General features: G+C 36.4%; 1 protein-coding gene across 1 annotated transcript in view; it reads right to left on the reverse strand.

The window, feature by feature from the left end:
- Positions 1 to 19147, reverse strand: part of LOC107283086 (ADP-ribose glycohydrolase MACROD2-like) — a 97010-nt gene that overhangs the window by 61579 nt on the left and 16284 nt on the right. Inside the window, exons 3-4 of the mRNA XM_015810938.1 lie at positions 12514 to 12576; positions 10031 to 10096 (exon numbers count right to left, since the gene is read on the reverse strand). Coding sequence (XP_015666424.1) covers positions 10031 to 10096; positions 12514 to 12576 — 129 coding nt within the window. The remainder of the gene's footprint in view (positions 1 to 10030; positions 10097 to 12513; positions 12577 to 19147) is intronic.

The raw sequence follows: 19147 nt of genomic DNA on the forward strand, positions 1-19147 counted from the left end.
AATAATGTTATCTTTGTTATCTATTTACAAATAGTTAAACCTTTTGCAATAAATGATTAATGCCACCATCATCTTCTCTTCTTTCTCCTCAGTATAACTTTTTCCTTTCATCCTAGTTTAAGAAAAACAGCTCTGCTGAAACACAAACACAAGTGAAGCTTTGAAAGTAATGGATACGCAAGGCTGAAAGTTAAGCAGGATTATAGTCATTTCTCTGGAGAACCAGTTGGTCTGGTGCTTAAGGCACAAGGCAAGAAATTAGGAGACTATGAGTTCTAGTTGGACCTTAGGCATGAAAGGTGGCTGGGTGACCAGTCACTCTCTCTCAGTCCACAATATGAGGCTCAGACAACAAGCCAATTGCTCAGTTCCTGTCATAACCAATGGATCAACACCTAGGTGATCTTCCACCAAAACAGATCATGCACTTGTGAGAAAAAGCCATAAAGAAAAAAAATCATTTCTCCAGCTAAATCTTGCATAGCTTTTTTATACATTTCTAATGGGTCATACAACTAAGCCCTGGACAGAGCATGACTAATTTACCTGAATTTCAAATGCGAGAAGTTGCTTCTTATGAACAAGACAGATTAATTGCATTTTATTTTAAGTACCTTGTGAAAAATGACTGCAATAATTCTAGAGGGAAAGAAATCAACCAGGCATCCCAAATCATAGGTAATGTTGTGCACAGAAGCTGATGCTTGATTACAGTATTCTTCTGCTTCATAAACGGAGAAAAAATGTATTACAAATTGAAGGACCCTAAAATCTAGGATGAAATTCTTGAGTTTTGACTCCAAAATGCTTTTATATTTTTGTCATGATTTCAACTCAAGTCATTGGGATAACGGATTAGATTGAGACGAACTCCAGTTTATATGGATTGATAGGCAGTTTACATTTTCATTGGTATAAACAGTGTGAGTGGCTAAAGGATACTTTGCTTGCCCTTACTGTTATGGGTTATATATAGGTGGTTGCTTCAGCGAAAAAGCTTAAATGCATTTACAACAGGACAGAAAAAAGAGCAAAGATTTGCATGCCGCATTAAAGGATGCTTTATTTGAAAATCATGAAAATAATTTTGAAAAACAATAATTGATAAATAGTAATTTAAATAAAAATAGGCTGCCTCTTGGTTATTAGTATTCCATGGGTCTCTCGACGAAGCCAGATGCTACCTAGTGAGAAAGCTGCAAAGCTTTTGCTCTCACTTCTCAGGATTCTGTATCTCCATACCAAACTTAGATCAGGTAGAATCCAGGAGAGGATGTTTCCTTCCATTAAACTGGAAACAGATCCTACTTCACATGGCAAAGGAATTCTGATGAGCAGAGAAAGGAAAAAAATTCTCCATATTATAAAATCGCCTAAGGAAATAAACATTATTCCAGCTTGAAAAAAAAAGGGGAAGATGTAGAAAAGAAAGGCTTCATTATAATACCTGCAAATGCTAAAGCAATCTTCTTTTCTAGGAGAGAAAGAAAATTAAGGTGTTCTTTGCCTTGACAGCATAGAACTGATATAACACCACTTGCGAGGTGGGAATGAATCACTCATTGTTCAGTTTTCTAGGCCAGCTTTTCTTTTGTCTGAAGGATTATTTCCATAATTTTGTATTTAAATTTCTAAAGCACTCAGTGGGGTGTACAATAAAACAGAAATAAGCAACATTTTGAAAGCATGAGGACATACCTGATGTTTAGGAGAAGAGGTGGAGATGAAGGCTTCAGAGGACAAGTTGAAGATGGGAAATAAATCTGAGTACTACTGCTATGGGCAGGTCCAACAACTTTTATTTAGTTTGTGGGCTTACGAGGAATTCCTGGGGTTTCAGTACTATTTAAAAGAGTCAAAACCTGGTAATTGTTGTCAGGGTCATTTTTAAGAGGCACAGAAAGTTGACTTGGGAATTGCAAATGGCCACAGTTGTCCTTTCAGTGATACTTTCAAACAAAGGTCATAAAATAATTCTTAAAACAAATACAAAGCAATAATCTATCTCATGATAAACAAGAAGGAATCTTAACTCTCAGCAAGCTTTGCAGGATAAAATACCTGTGCAGATCTCTTAATTACAGGGAGAATCTCATTAATTTTTGGTATTAAAATTTGGAATTTGGGGAAGATATTCCATGGTATTTGGATAATTTTGCATAACTTTGTAAGCCATCTCGGGCGATTGTGTATGGGTTGAATGGCCATATGAATTTGTTCAATAAATAAATTACTATTTAGCATATGATGAGAACATGACAGAAGAGAACATTAATTAATTAATTGATTAATTAAAATAACTAATTAATCTTGATTTTTTTTTTAGTATATATGGTGGTGGCTTTTTAACACTTTATTAATAGGTTTTGAGCAACGGGATCACAGGAAAGTTTTCTCAGCATTCTCTTACAACCAGTGGTGGGATTCAAATATGTGAACAACCGGTTCTCTGTGTGGATGCCACTTCCGGAAGTTCATTTTGGACCTGGGCAACAAAAAATTAGCTACCAGTTCTGCTGAAGTGGTGCGAAATGGTTGAATCCCACCACTGCTTACAACTATCCTTTTCTTTAAAAAAAATGTTATAGGTATTATTTGATAGTACTTTATCCAATAAAACTCCCGGTCCGTTGACCAGTACCGGTCTGTGGCATTCCAGCAACCAGACCGCAGAAACAAGTAAAGCCCCATCCATGGGATGCAGACAGCACACAAAACCATGCACCCTCTGGTCCGTGGAAAAAACCCTCTCAATGGAACCGGTCCCTGGTGCCCAAAAGGTTGGGGACCTCTGCAATAAAGTAACTAGTGCTTTTCAATGAATAGCAAAGAACAAACACATACGTATACAGACATGTTGCATGTGACAATTGGCTATTATCAAAGAAATTGGCTTTATGAATCCTTCATACTCAATTGTAGAAAACATGATTTACATGAAGAGACAGCTCTTAATAGCATCTTAACATTTTACGTTCTATGCTTGTCCATAGTACTGCTACTGTAAAATAGCTGTTTTTTTTAAAAAAAAACCATGTTAAATAAATACAAAAGCAACCCCCCATATCTTGAATACATTATGAAAGATAAATGGGAGTTGCCACATTAGTTACTCTAATATTTAATGAGTGGCAGTTTCTTATTATCTATGGAATGAGTTTTAAATAGCTTCTCCATCAGGCTCTAGAAAAATCACTGTATTCCTAATGGAAACATATGAAAGAAAATAGGACAAATCAGTCATCAGAAAATAATAGAGTGCATGGAAATGGCAAAATATAGAAGAATAACCCATGACATTATCTTGCTCATTATGAATATCTAATTAGGAAAGCAACAACTAGAAATTTTGATTTAGCAATGAATTTTAAATCAAGATGCTTAAAAATGATAGATCAGAATGATAAATATGCTCTAAACAAAAAACAAATAAAAAACATTAGCTCCGTGTTCTGAATAAATGGTTAGATCTTAGGAGAGGCCAAAGTACAATCTTGCTTTCATTGTGCAAATACTGGTGATAATATACAATACAAGGTGAGCAACAGGGAATAATCAACAGAGGCATCACAAAACTTAGCAGTAGCAGCCTAGGGGAGAATTTCATTGATGAAAGCAGAAAACAAAAAAGAAGGAAGGAAATTTTTCTCTCTTTACTCTGGCAGGGAATCACATGGAAAACTAGGCATTCAAGAAATTTTTACACCAAGTTCTGGTAGCCAGAGGAACAAATCAGACCAGAGGAGTCATCCTTCTTTTTCCTTTTCCATTAGAATTGTACAGGTTGCAACTTCTGCTTCATTTTACTCTCAGTTGTTCCTGTTCTATAAAGTGCCATAGCGAGTTGCCTGAGTAAGCAATAGCAGTTACTTAAATATGTCATCTCCCTGAAGATGGTTGGCACCGTCCCCCATTTGAATACAGAAGAGACAGCAGCCACAAAGCATAATTTCTCATTCTACCTCTCAGGCTAGGGAATTTGGAAGGGTTGTCTTCACATAAGCTTTAGGCTAGTTAGCGTATTATCTTTGGCAAAGCCTTGAAATTGTAAAGTAAATACAATTAGATATCCTTTCCTGGCTCACCAGACCAGAAGTATAAAAACTAAGTGTAATGATTCAAGTTCATTTTAAGAATGAATCCTTCTTACAAGTTTGGAGTGCTTACAAGTTGTGCGGTAGTTGTTTCAGTGGGGGTATTATCCTGTGCTTAATTAGTTTGCCTACTGGAATCTTGGCAACACATTCCCAAAGACAAAAAGCAAAAAAAAACAAAAAACCCTCTGAAAATCTATCTTGATTTCTGGAACTCATTATATTGTCTTAGACAGGAATAAGAATATTTGAACATGACTCATAAAGCTACAGACATATAAGCTCTTTTCTGTCAGACAGAAACGTGAAAGCTGTGTAAAGTTGTATGGTTTCCTGGACTTTAGTTACTAACAAGGATGGGGAGCTTTACCTAAGAAGCCTTATTCAATTCATTCATTCATTCATTCATTCATTCATTCATTCATTCATTCTTTATAGCCCTCCAACTCAGCCAAGTGACTTTGGGAGGCTTACAATTCTAAAATTCTAAACAATTAAAACAATTTAAAAGGTGTGAAAACAATAAAATACAAAATAAGTAAGTATAACAGCAGCCATGATGATTAATCAACTAATTGTGAAACCAATTGGGGCCTGTAGCCCCAGGCCTGGGTACATAGCCAATTTGGATTATTCATTTGGATTACTTAAAGTCTTTCTCAACTTCTTTGCCTATCAAAAACTCAGGTAAGTGTTTAAAATCAGCATTTTCTTCAGTATGTGCCTCTAATTACTGAGCACTTCACAAATGGTTACTTGAAAAGACTTCAACATCCATTAAAAGAATATTCGCCACTGCTGAATACAGGTACTGCATCTACCATATTTTTCTTCAACAATAAAGGAATGCTTTCAAGGTTTTTTTGTTTTCTTTGTACTTTCTTTGAACTATTTTTCCTAAAGCTTTCAAATAATCCAACAACTGAATGATTTAAGAATTTTAGAATCTATTCAGATCTGCAATGTGTATCTTACAAAACTTTGCATCCCTCTGAAAGTATACAGTTAAATACTAGTTGAGACAGATACAGGGTTTAAATAAAACATATTTTCTCTAACATCTTCTTAATTTCAACTTAGTATATAGGAAAGCAGAAATATTTTCTATACAGTTTTCCCATAGGAACCTAAGCTTCATGAACACCTGGAAATATAATAATTGGTACCTTAATTTTAAGTAATTAACATATGATTTAATTTAGTTGACCTTCAAATGCACAATTACTTTTATTAAGTTGTAATGAATTAAAATTAGTATATTATGCAGAAGGAGTACATAATGTGACAGATACTATTATTTTCCCTCTGTATAGTTAAATCAGGACATGGAGGAACTGATAATGAAGGTGACTGCTAATGTGATGCAAAAGCTTTCTCCTCGAGGTCATATATTTAAAAGGGCTATGGACAGTAATAATAAATGTCAGTTTTAAATCTGGAAAGGACCTGTATCAGCCAGTCATGTAAGTTGGGGCCACAACTCTCTGAATTTTCAGCCATTATGTTGTCACCCTTAACGTACCTAGACAAAAGCAGATGGAGGATGGCTGTCCTCAATACAGTGTCATGTATGTGACATTTATATATAAAAAATCCTTTTTATGCATGAAACAAGTGCTAGTAATTTCAACAGGAACCAGACTGTGCCACATCATCCTGGTGAAGCTGTTTTTGTTTGCAGAACTGCAGTCAGTTGCTAATTGCTTGCCCCTGCATGCTTTGAAACCTCTTTTTATTTTCGGATCCAGAACACTGTACAACTATCTATCTCAAAAATGGTTATATCATGTGTATTAAAACATGAAAATAAATAGGTTATTTGCATGCACTAATTTGCATGGAGTGAGAAAGATTACATTTCATTTTGAGCTGTCATTCAGTTTGGGATATTTTTAAATATGCGAGTCCATTATTCTTTCTAATTTTCTACTTTAAATCTATATTTCACTTCAAAGAAAAAGATGGGATTTTTTATGATCCACTGACAGTATGAAAGCTCATCTCAAAAACCAATGATGTACAATTGTACATACATGAAAATATTCAGTCATAAATTCTGTAATAGTTTGAAAACATTGAAATATTAGTGGTTGAGAGTGACTCATTTTAACTGCTAAATCTTTATAGGGTACTATATTATTATTGATAATCAAAGCTTAAATTAATCTTAAATAAGTGCCTTTCTTCTCTTAAATTGGCCCTAAAATGTTACCCCCCCCCCTCTCTCTCTCTCTCTGTGTGTGTGTGTTTTCATAACAAATTTCATAATTCGTTCATTAATACTACGGGTTTAACTTTGTGCTGAAGAAAACTCTTGAACCAGAATTTGTCTGTTGGAGATGAGCCTGAGTGGACTGGGAGAAATTACAGAGCAACTGGGATTTTCTTGGGAAAAGACAAGCCAAGTAAAGCAAGGCCAGATGGTAGATTTGAACATTACAAGACTAATCTCAAGTATAGGACAAAGAAACCAAACAAGTTGCAGAGACTGCAAGGTAACATATTTCTGGTGGAAGCAATATACTGGCCTGGGACAGAGGGAAATAGTCTGAATAAATATGAACTTATTTACAAACACTACCTCATTTAAAGGTTTAATAGACATGAGGTGTCCCTGTTCAGATTCCATGTAACAATTAAGAAAAAAAGATCAGGTGTAAAGTCACATTAAGCATAGCAGCAACTCATAAATGGCAGAGTGGTATATACCATATTCATTAGTTTCTTCTTTGTTTGATTGTGGTATAAATGGAAATATAGAAAGAGTGAAAGAGTGTTGACTGCTCTTCTATATTTAGAATTAAATGACACCAAAAGTATCAATTTTGTCCTAATAAACCAACAGCATCTCTGAAAAATTGTGTTGCTGTGACTGAAGGCATGCCCATGTTCTACGAATAATGCCATCATGTGCATATACAAAAGATAAAAGCCTTTGATTGCAAACTGTACTCTCCATTTTGTGGACTTTGACTCTCCTGGGGATGTCCATGTACCATACTGAGGTAATTTACTTATTGGGCAACGTATCAGTGTCAAGCACAGAAAGAAACTATAAAAAAACATTGCTGAATTGCTAACTTGGAATGGAAGATGATGATGAGGCATCTCTCTCTCTGTTTGTATTAGTCTCCCTCTCTCTGTGTATTTTTAAAAACTAGAAAGTCTTCCAGTTGGAAAAATGCCATTTAAGTGTCTCCCCACCCCTGTGAAATTACTTAGTCTGTATCCCAAAGATGGATGGATCAAAGTAAGCAGATAGAGAAATGTTATAAAAACTATTCTGCTGATTAGCTCCTTACTAATCAAACTAGTTTTTTTCTGCTGCTTCCTCCAAGGAAGTCCTACCAGGTTCTTCAACAAACAGATAAGGAGCCTACAGCCTCTCCTTTTCAATGTAAATGACCTGTCCATTCTTGCTATCAATGTAATTAAGCCTTTGCTTTCCCTGCTCAGGTTACTTCTATCTTGCTTCCTATTCCCATCAATAGACTTATTGCATGCAGCTTGGGGCACAAGAAAGGCTCCTTGTTCCCCCATCAGACATGATTTTACTGATATGAATGCACAAATGCCAATCTCATGACCAATCCCCCTGGCATTCTGAGAGGGGACTTCTCTTCCTCCATCCAAGGTTGGTTCTAGGTGGTATGATGGAAGCTCAAGTTCCAGCTCAAGGCCTCTGTTTTGTGGGGTGCCACAGGACTCAACTCTTCCCCTACTCTTATTTAACATCTGTACAAACCACTGGGTAGGGTTATCTGCAGCACAGGACAGGGTTAACTGTCAATAGTATGTTGATAAAACTCAGCTATACATAATATGTCTGCCCTGAACCATCAAAGTGATGCTACTGAAGTGCTTTCTCAGTACATGGAGGCTGTATAGACCAAAACTAGAAAGAATTGGCTTTGGCTCATCCCTGATGAGACTGAAAAGCTGTGGGTTTTAGGGTCTCTGGCACCTAGTGATTGGATATCATTTAACTCTGGATGGAACTCCCACTCCCCATAGAAGAAGTGGTACACAATCTGGAGATTATCTTACTCATGGGTCCCACTTGGGCTGGTGGTTGCCATGGCTAGCAAGACTTTTCCATAGTTACATCCTGTGCACTAGTTAGGCCCATTCCTAGATCAAGAAGCATTACTCACAGTCATCTGTGCCTTAGTAATCTTTCAACTGCACTAATATACCAGACTACCCTTGAACGGCATTCAGATATTTCAATTATTCAGCTATTCCAAAACACAGCAGCATATGCAGAATGCCATGATATACTCCATATAACACTCCTAGTTAGCTTCTAGGTGCAATTCAAAATATTGGTTTTCCTCTTTAAAGCCCCCACATGTCACGGGGTGAGATCTTGTGGCATTACCTATTCCTGATGGGGGGGGTTTTCTTCCCTACTTGATCTTGCAGAGCAGGAGTTCTCCAAGTCCCATTGATAAAACTGTTAACTGATGGCCCCCACAAACAATTCTGTCAGCCCTACTATGCAGAACAAGCCAAGAAACCAGTTCTACATGATGATTAAAACTATGTTTATTATTATTGGTTAGAGCAACAGAATCTTGCAAGATTGTGCTTTCCTCCCATTCCTTATACTTATGTGACTTCAGGAGGTGTCAAACTGAGCTTTGTGCACATGCCTTCTTCTTGTTTTGGATTTAAGTCACACTTCTCCTGTTGTGTTGGTAATGGATATGGTATGTTGTTGTTAAAATAACCTTCTTTACTTTCTATATGTGATTGAACTGTCATGATGCCGGCCTTATGAACAGCATACCCCTAAGATACGGACAGCCCCAAACTTATTGGTTTTGCAGAAAGTTCCAAAACTGGGGCCTGGATTGTTGATGGAGCTCTGGCATGGATGTAATTTTGTTTGACACTGATAATATAATTTTTAGGTGACTTGATCCAGTTTCTTTTGAATCATAATCATTGATTATGTTTTATTTGTGCTCACTGTCCAGACTTCCTTGGGAAAATGGGCAGCTATACAAATGTAATAAATCAATATATTATACCATATAATGCATTAATTTTCCACTGAGCTTGCATGAATGCTGTATGCTGACACAGAAAGACCCTGCTTTGAATTATTCACAGCTACAATTTTTAAAATTGTGTTCCATGCTCATCACTGAGGGATCCAGAAGAATGAAAAAGAAGCATTACCAATTAATGCAGTGATGCCATGCAAGAACAGTACGATTCTGTACTTCATTTCTTGTTGAAAGATGAGCAACCCAAGAGGGTAAAACTCAGTTGGAAAGATTAAATTAGGTATCGGCTCTCTGTTTTCTCAACTTGCCATCATTTGCTCCCCTTACTCCTTGATTTTTAAGTATTAATCAAAAACTCAAGCACTTCTAAAAACAACCTGCCTAGAAAAACTGCAGGTACTTATCCATGTAATCTCTAGGAATCAAAACTACAAAAAAAAACAAAAAAAACCCCCAACCCCAGCAAACACACAAAAAAGATCAGAGTGCCTAGCACAGTTTATCATAAATGAAGAGGACCTTTTCTCAGTTCTGCCTTGGATAGTCAATCTTGTTTTCTTTCCTTTTGGACCACACTGCAGCAGACCGGATCAAATGCTGCTGTCATAGAAGCAAGCATACATTTATGCATGTGAGCATTCCCACAGATATGTGTCTCACAGTTCTCTGTGACCCACAAGATATTTTTATGGGAAATCTATAATAACTGCAGCTGAAAATGCATGCCATCGATCCCCACTGGCAACTATGATGCCAAGTGGTTCATTAAAAAGGCTTTTCTAAAAGATATCCCAGAAGTACTTATCTGACATCTGGCCTTTAAAGCTTGAGTGTGGGTTTTCGTAGGCTTAACAGAAAATATTGCTTCTTAAAATCTCCTTTGAGGATTTGGTTTTTCTTAGCCAGTTTCGTGATCGGTACCTTTTTCCTCACCCAGGTTCTCTCCTCCATCTGCTGGGCTGCTTGGAATTGTAGATACTGCCTCATCTGTTTTGAAAAGAAAGAAATTATAGATATTAGGATATAATTTGAATGCAGTAATGATTGTAAATGGTTACACCTGCACTGAAATATATAGGTTATGCATTTCATTAGCTGAAATCTCCTTTTCTTTTCTTTCATGGAACAATAATCAGAGTGAGATTTGTAAACACACTCAATTTCCATACAGGTTTAAATGGTTGGGGGCACAGGGTACCAATTTTTTGTATAATTGAATTTGAAGTTCTACTTAGAGTCATTCTACTTTATACTATCCTTGACTGAATATTCAGCTTTACCCTTTTTTTGACTGTGAATAATGGCAAACTCTTTTTCATTCTGCCCATTCTGCCATTTATTCACCCTTCTGTTTTGTTTCGTTTTTTTTCACAGAGGAAAAACAGTTTGCAGAAAGCATTTTATGTTGCAATAACAACATTACTCCTTCCTATAATGATCTTTGGTCTTAAAGGCCAACTTTTGCAGTTGCAATTTACCAAAGAAAACAGCAAGCATCTGAGATGGGGGAGGATATGAAGTTGTATGGAACATTAACTCTGCCTCTAATTCTATGTATGTGTGTGTGTGTGTCTGTGTGTGCATGTATATGTGTAAGTATATGTATATATGTATCTATGTGTAAACCTTTCAGGCAAAAGTGTATAAAAAAGTTTAAGGCAAAATAATAATAGTATTATTACTATATAATATAAAATATAATAATAGTAGTAGTAATAGTAGTAGTAATAACAGTGTGCAATCTTTTGCTAAAGTCCTTGCTCACTGGGAAGAAACCAAATCTCAAACATAGATTTCATAAAAAAAACCACTATAAGATAATTAGTATTTTGAAAAATGGCATCTTCTGACTAAATAGAATCATTGTAATACTCAAAGAAAAGAATCAAGTATTTTTTGGGCACCAGATGTCCATGGTAGCAGATTATGTTGGGCAGATTAAAGAAATATGGCTAAATATGTCCTAAAACAGTTTAGTGCCTCATGTAAATGTTTCTTAAATGTTAGCAAAATATTCCTGGTTGGGCAGGAGAAAAGGCCTCAATGGGTCTTCCAAAGGATAGCTATCTCACAGGGGCAGATTCATCTAATCTACATTTCTATAGGAGAGGAAGGAGATCTGAGGCAGAAAGTTTAAATCTTCCTCTTACATTACGTAACCTGAAGATAAAGCAATCAAGAAAACAGATCTTAGACACATGGCCATACTTCCAATTTGTCCATATTTTAACATGATGTGGTTTTTTTTTTCCTCAACAGCAGTCTCAATGAAACTAAAGTGCGTGACTGCGCATGTGCAGATGCTGGCCAAGAAAACACTGAGGAACAATTAGAAAAGTCGGGTGGACAGAAAAAGCCCACCTGCCTCTGAAAGCCTCAAGACAGCCTTGTGCTTATGAATGAACAGCTGAACAATTGGAGCCAGTGGAATTATTTTGCAGAATGGGCGCAGGGATTTGGACATAGTGCTTCTCCTCCAGACTGTAACAAGAGAACGGGGATGAAGGGCATTTTGCTGTAACATATATTCAACTCTTTGGAAATAGCCACAATGCAGTATACACAGATCGAATGGCTGAATAATGTAGGATGGATAGCTTGGCTGCTTTGCTCTATTGCACTGAGTGATTGGGCCTTCCCTGCTGTAGCTCTCAGGTATTAATAAAAGTTTTCCAACCTGATAGAAACAGTTTCTGTAAAAGATGAGTTGTGCTACTTGAAGTAAATATGTGCGAGCTACAGAATATAAGCCATTAAATCATATGATGTATGGAAAGCAGAAGAATTCCTTCTGACTATATGATACAACCTTTCTCTATTTCTGTTCAGTTTTAAAAATGCAGTTTCAATCACAGATATATATTGTATTCAGATTTTTTTTATGAATTTCAACATTTATTTTCAAGGGTTGTATTTGCATACCCTGGCTCTTTCTTCCTCAAAAGCCAGTAATCCAATTTGTAACTACTGTGTAGAAAAGCAGTTATTCAGAAGCTAAATCAACAGAATAAATGCATCACAGTGCAGGTTTATTCCCAGTCAAAGAGGTCCTTCATCTCTTCAAGCTATTTTCTACACATTCTTCCCTTCCTTTGATGTCTGAACTTTATACCTTGCTGCTGTAAACACTTTCTACTGAAGAGGTTTCTAGGATCTCCTCCACCTTAGCAGAATATGCTGTCAATTACTAACAGGAAACCCTACATTCCGGGGCTGGAAGGAATGCATTCACTCATAATGAATAGAGCTCTGGGCTCCAATGGGAAAGCTGCACAAGCCCTGACTTAATCCTGTGGAAATGTACAAACGTTGTCAGTCAATAGCATCGATTCAGATTATTGCTCACCAAGGTTCAGAAAGCCTGGCTGATAGAACACTTTAATAAATCTCAGCATAATACAAACCTGCTTCTTGGCTAGGATGCTCCAGTTCATCACTGCTTGGCTTCACTTCTGTGCCATTCTCACCTGGCAGAAAACAACAATCATAGAGGGTTATAAACCACATTTCTGATTGTTAAGCAGACAAACTCAGTAGGAACTGCAGCCAACGTAGCAGGCTGATGGCACTACATGTAAGGAACCCAACAAGGAAAGCATAGATAAGCCAAAAATAAAGAGCATCAATCACAGGATCAGATCCAAATGTAGACATTTTTAGAATTGATCTATTAATTGGGCCATGATTAACTTAAATCCTATTGATTCTTGATGTATGACTAAACCAGATTCACCCCCTCTTAATAATGAATATTTAACATTCTTCTTCCCAGTGGAATAGGGAATTGAGGATTCCATAACATTTTATAGAGTTGCCTTCAACCCTAGAAAAGTTGCATAGACAGTCAAAATGCTTTCATAGCCATTAGGATTCTATAGTATGCAGCATAATTTGCACGTGTTTTTAGGACCAATACTGTACACTGTATAAATGTGGAGGACCACTAGATGGCAACATAAAAATAGAGAGGCAGCAAGTCTACTTTATTGCTATGTAGTTGTTGCCTGGAATTTTATTGCCCAGATATAGTAATTATAAGATTTTTATTTTTTATTTGGCTTACGTTCAACAGGATTTTCTATGCATGACTGGGGAGTATTGCAGTTTCCTTCAATTTTATCACCCACTTTAGGCTGCTTTGGAAGTTCCACAATTTTTCTAAATTAAAGTGATGCAGTCATAAAAGATGGAAGCTGAAAACGAGTGAAAACAACTTGAAACACTACAATTAGTAAAAAAATCCCTATATCTTTGATTCCCAAGCTTAAATAATTTCTTTCTGGAAAATGTATTAATGTGACTATATTCTGAAGCAAGAAAAACTAAATGAGGGTTACCAAGCATACAGAAATCTTGCATAAAATCCTCATTATATTTACCTAATTTCATAGCCAGGAGGGAAGTATCTTTTGAAATGGATATATGCTAGCCTTTTACCAAATGAGTTTGATTTTTATTTATTTATTTTTATTTTTATTTTTATTCTGTCCAGGAGAATTGGGTTGAGTTGTCCAATTTTCTTGGATTGTCCAATTATACACATCTCTGCTTTTCTTCTTCCTGAAACAATGCACTGTTTTTTTTCTTTTTAGTCATGTATTTTCTGTTTTGATTTATTCTGACTGCTAACTTTATGATTGTTATAGTAATAATAATGATGGGAATAATTTTATTTCATTCCATTTCAAGGCTGATAAGCTCTTTAACAGCTTCTAATTAAAAAGTGAAGGAAGGAAGGAAGGAAGGAAGGAAGGAAGGAAGGAAGGAAGGAAGGAAGGAAGGAAGGAAGGAAGGAAGGAAGGAAGGAAGTATTTGACTGGCTTCATCATTCCTGTTAACTTTTTTGTTAATCTTCAGGAATGCTTTAAACACCTGGATGGGTCCCTCAGCCACCAGGGTTAAGATATTAGGGGAGCTTTTTCATGGGAGTACATGTTGGTATGCCCTGTTTTATATAGTTCATTTTCTGTTGAGATATTGTGGTTTGTTTTATTTATTTTATTGTTGCACATTACTCAGAGTTGCATTTTTGTGAGTTGGGTGGCCCTACAGCTCTTTAAATAGAGAAAGAAAAAAATAATAATTACTACATCTGCCATGCACTGAATTCCTCCAAATGCTTGACTTATTACAGAAAATGTGTGACAAATTACTTTAGGGCTGTGTGAAGTGGAAAGGCAAATGTAGCCCTGTGGCTAAATTTCACTCACCGCATAATCCTCCCTTCCTCCTACTGACATTCATTTCTCGGTGTTTCAGATCCTAAACATAAAAGTAGCGCTTTGGCCCAATGATGTTTCTCAGAACAGCAACTTTCTAATTTCTGTTATGAATGAGCCAGATTACCTGTTGTCACCTGTTCAGAGCCTTGTGCTGGAAAGACAGTCACACAGTAAAATGGCAGAGTAATTGCTTAAATCATATTGCCAAACTGTTGCATGTTCATAAAAAAAAACCTTTTCTAAAGAGAAAAGAGAAATGGTATAAACTTAATAATTATCAGCCTATCTTTCCCTTCTAGTCCTGCAAGATTGTTATACCTCTCTCTGCTGCTATACAGTTTCTATATAGTTGCAATGTACGCACCCCTTTCTTTTATCTTCCAAGGATCTTAACATCAGAAATGTGCAGAGGAATCTGGCAAAGACTGAGGCAGAGGAAGGAAGGAAAAAGAAAGGATATCTAGACTAAATAAATACTATCTTTGAATACCTTGTTGTAAATCCACTTTTCTTCAGTCTTTTTTTGGATGCTGTTGATTAAAACAGCCAGCAGGTGGAGCTGGTGTAGAGGCATTTATTTTCTTTTAAACCCAGAGGCCCTGCAGCCTTGAGCTTCATTCTTCAGAGATCAGCTTAGGGACAAGATTCTCAACTGGTATAAATCAGTGTCACTGCACCACATTCCAGACAACCATGGTGGGATCCCAGGAATTTTAGCTGGCTTCAACCATTGCATTGCTGATTTTCATTGCCCTCAACAAACAGCAAACTGTACTAATTTCTTAGGACTTCAGAGACCTTTCAATCTCTTGAAGATGCTCTTTGGTAAATTCTTCTACATCTGAAGTGTTATGCAGGAAACAAGCAAAACTCAAATAAAGCCATGTTCTAATGCAAATATTATTCTATTTTGGAGCATTATTCTTACCAGTCAAATGTTGGTCGCATCTTTTGTTGTGTAACAGTATTTTTCAGCAATAGTAATTTAAAGCAGAGTTGAGAGATGTTAATCAATTTATCCATTGTTTTACTGTTGTACTTGTTTCCTTGATTATTTATTTGCTTACTTGATAATTTTATGTATACAGACTGGCTCATAGTTTTACAGCACTGCATTGCCACTACTTCTTCTTCTCCTATTTTATACACCTCCGTTTTATTTTCTTTAGACTGTTTCTCTCAAATAGTATCCAATCATTACCACAGAGATGGGTAAATTTGCAGCCCTCTCCATTAAAAGGTTAAATTCCACCATGATTTGCTGTGAAAATGACACACATTTATGTTCTGTCTAACAGAGGCCATCTTTTAAATAGAAAGGACATTGCTATTTTAATGTTTCCTTCCCTCTGTGTCCCTCAGAACTGACTGGAAGGGATGAACAACACGAATAGCAAATCTGTGTTGTGATAGATTGCGTGTTACTAAGCTTTTTTTAATCTCTATGGTTTGCTAAATCACAGGATTTACACTTGTCCTAAAATGTAACACAAGAAATATACATTGTTTAAAAAGTGGGCTGAATCCTTTAGCTTGCAATCACAAGGTTCTTTACATTTTGCATAAGAAACAGGGGAGAGAATATATTTGTAAACTAATATTGGCAGATGTAAGATGGGGAGGGCCTTATAGAGGCAGCTTTTCTTTTACCACACAAATGTGTGTTTAATTTTAGCAGTACAAGGATTTACCTTAAATCTGTATCTTCTTGCAAAGAATGATGATCTGATCACTCCATAGTCAGGTGATGACTCAACAATCAGGTTATCATTCTTTGCAAGAATATGCAGGAGGGAAGAATAGCTACCTACACTGCGGGAGGGAGGGAGGGAGGGAGGGAGGGAGGAAGGAAGGAAGGAAGGAAGGAAGGAAGACCTTCCCCCTGAACATCCCAGAAAAAAAGTTGTTTTCTTTACAGTTTTCTCCCCTTTAATTCATTCCCGGTGCCTCTTCATGATAATACAAATAAAAGGGACAGAAATAGTTTACTATTCATACTACACTTTTTTATTTATTTTCCAGAGAATTTGCTAGCTAAGGAGTAAAATTTGCACCAAAGTATTTTGGATCATTCACAATGATAGCATATCTTTTGCCAGAAGGATGACTATTGCATTGAAATTAAGATCACCACCACCTTCTGTTTTACTGGAAGTATCCAAAATAGTCAAACGGCAGTCACCATGGAAGACCTGAGGATGGTGGTCTAGTCTACCCCTAACAAAGATTTGATTTGAGCTTGGAATCTTTCAGAATACTAAAAGTGTTTATGGCATGGCCAGCTTGAAATCTTCAGATATCTAGTTCCTAATGTTACCCTGCAAGAAAAGAAAATCAGAAGCTGCAAAGGTAGAATTACAGTAGGAACATGGAATGTAAAAGCATGAACACAGTTGAAAGTTCAACCACACTGAAAAATGAAATGAAACAACTACAAACTGACAGCACACTGAATTGTATGGATTTGGATCAGATACTTTCAATCAGAAGATCTTTATTACTCAAAACTAAGAGGCAACAGCGTTGCTTTTAAATATATATATAGAGAAGATATAGCGAGAGCAGTACTTGGCTACAATGCAATCAATGAATGAATAATACCAATTAGATTTTGTGGACAGCCCTTTAGTATGACAACCATTCAGGTTTATGCTGCAACTAATGTTGATTCAAGAACGTTATAAACAAAAGACCAAACTTGGGGGGGAAAATGGAATATTAGATCTTTTGATATAAGATGCTGGAAATAATTATATAATGAGCACTTTTGTGGGATTCACTTTGTCTACTCTAAGTTAAAAAAGAAATCTGAGATTTTATGATTTCAGGCAGAAAAGGGAACTAAAGATTCCAGGTGCAAAAGGCAAAAGCTAAAGGCCTGTCTCTATAAGATAGAGAAAACAACTAAAGTGGATATACAAGTGACAAGCCAAGAACTGACCTGAATAAGGACTTTTTACTAGACTTACAAAAGAAGTTGGTTACAGCCTTGGAGAAATCTTTGAGATAGAAAAAAAAATGAAGACAAGGAAGAAGAAGAAGAAGAAGAAGAAGAAGAAGAAGAAGAAGAAGAAGAAGAAGAAGAAGAAGAAGAAGAAGAAGAAGAAGAAGAAGAAGAAGAAGAAGAAGAAGAAGAAGAAGAAGAAGAAGAAGAAGAAGAATTGGGTATGTCTAGTTTAATGAAGAGAAGGATGAGGGGGGACATGATAGCAGTGTTCCAATATCTCAGGGGCTGCCACAGAGAAGAGGGAGTCAAGCTATTTTCCAAAGCACCTGAAGGCAGGACAAGAAGCAACGGGTGGAAACTAATCAAGGAGAGAAGCAACCTAGAACTAAGGAGAAACTTCCTGACAGTTAGAACAAAGTGGTGAATGCTCCAACACTGGAAGTTTTTAAGAAGAGACTAGACAGCCATTTGTCCGAAATGGTACAGGGTTTCCTGCCTGAGCAGGGGGTTGGACTTGATGACCTCCAAGGTCCCTTCCAACTTTATCATTATTATTATTATTATTATTATTAAGAAGAAGAAGATCATAGTAGTTCTGTCCTCCTCTCCCTTTTATTCTTCTCCTCCTCTTCATCTTTAACCTGCTTTGAGTTAGCCAAGGATTCACCATGCTCTCAGGGTGTCCCCATTCCATCTATTTTTCAAGGATTCTCTGGGACAGGATGGACTAATATGATCCATAAAATTAGAATCAAAATAAAAAGAAAATACAGCCAAAGTAGATGTATATTTCTCCAGCATTCAGACATCCAGGATAAATCTCTAGATATATGGATGAAAATGAAGATTAAACAAAACCTTGTCTAACAACTGGATCACATCACAAGAAGGACTAAAACATGACTTACCAAGAATAATGTTAAAGGCAGCTGCAAAGCTATTCTAATTACATTTAGAATGAGCAAATTAATTTTATGTGACTGTAAGTCATACCAGTGCTGGAATAACCAGCATATTTTGTTGTATAAACTATACTAAGTCATGAAGTGTTACCAAAAACATATGGCTAAAGGCAATTAGTTGTCAATGCATAGACAGGGATAGGGGAGCCAAAGGAGATAAAAATAGAGAGAGAAAGGAAACGAGAATGGTTATATTATGCAAATACTACACAGCTCCAAAGGAATTTCTTTTCAGTCCTCAGCAAATATTTTTTTAAAAAATGTTTGCAGATGACAGTCACCCACTGAACATCTTTTATTGATGAAGAACTTTTTCCTAATTACTCCTTTCTACTGACACTAGAAGCAAAGCAAATGGAACGGGTTTTAATAGTGTATGTCTCAGGCAAAGAAGCAAGACTATTTAACTTCACCCTTTTCTCTCATTTGTTTTCTTCTCGTCAATGGTACATCCAAAATTAACAACTAACATTCATCCTGAGGCCGTATTAGAAATAAAAATATCGTTTCCTTCCCTCAGCTTGACAGTGTATGATTTTTTTTCCTCTAACATAAGCTAGAAATAAACTAGAAATTGTTAGATGGCAACTACCACATGCTATCTTTTATTAATGATAAGTGATGCATAATGATCTGTTATTCCTTCCAAAGATGATAGAACCTCTTTTTCTTTTTAACCAGAAAATGTAAATAGATCCAAGTTCTATCTAATGTGAAACAGGAACTTCTGTCTGCTGCTGTGAGGAAAAAGAACCCATTTAAACGCAAGAGTTTGCACATTATAATGGCACAGCACAAACAAAATTAGCCCATCTGTTGCTGAAATTTGCTGCAAGGGCTTTGTTTTCCTTGCCAAACTGGTCACTGACAATTATTAAGAGCCTATTTTCTGCTTAGTTTTTTTTTT

The sequence above is a fragment of the Protobothrops mucrosquamatus genome, unplaced genomic scaffold, assembly GCF_001527695.2.
Source record: "Protobothrops mucrosquamatus isolate PMUCROS unplaced genomic scaffold, P.Mucros_1.0 scaffold_45, whole genome shotgun sequence".
NCBI classification, from domain to species: domain Eukaryota; kingdom Metazoa; phylum Chordata; class Lepidosauria; order Squamata; family Viperidae; genus Protobothrops; species Protobothrops mucrosquamatus.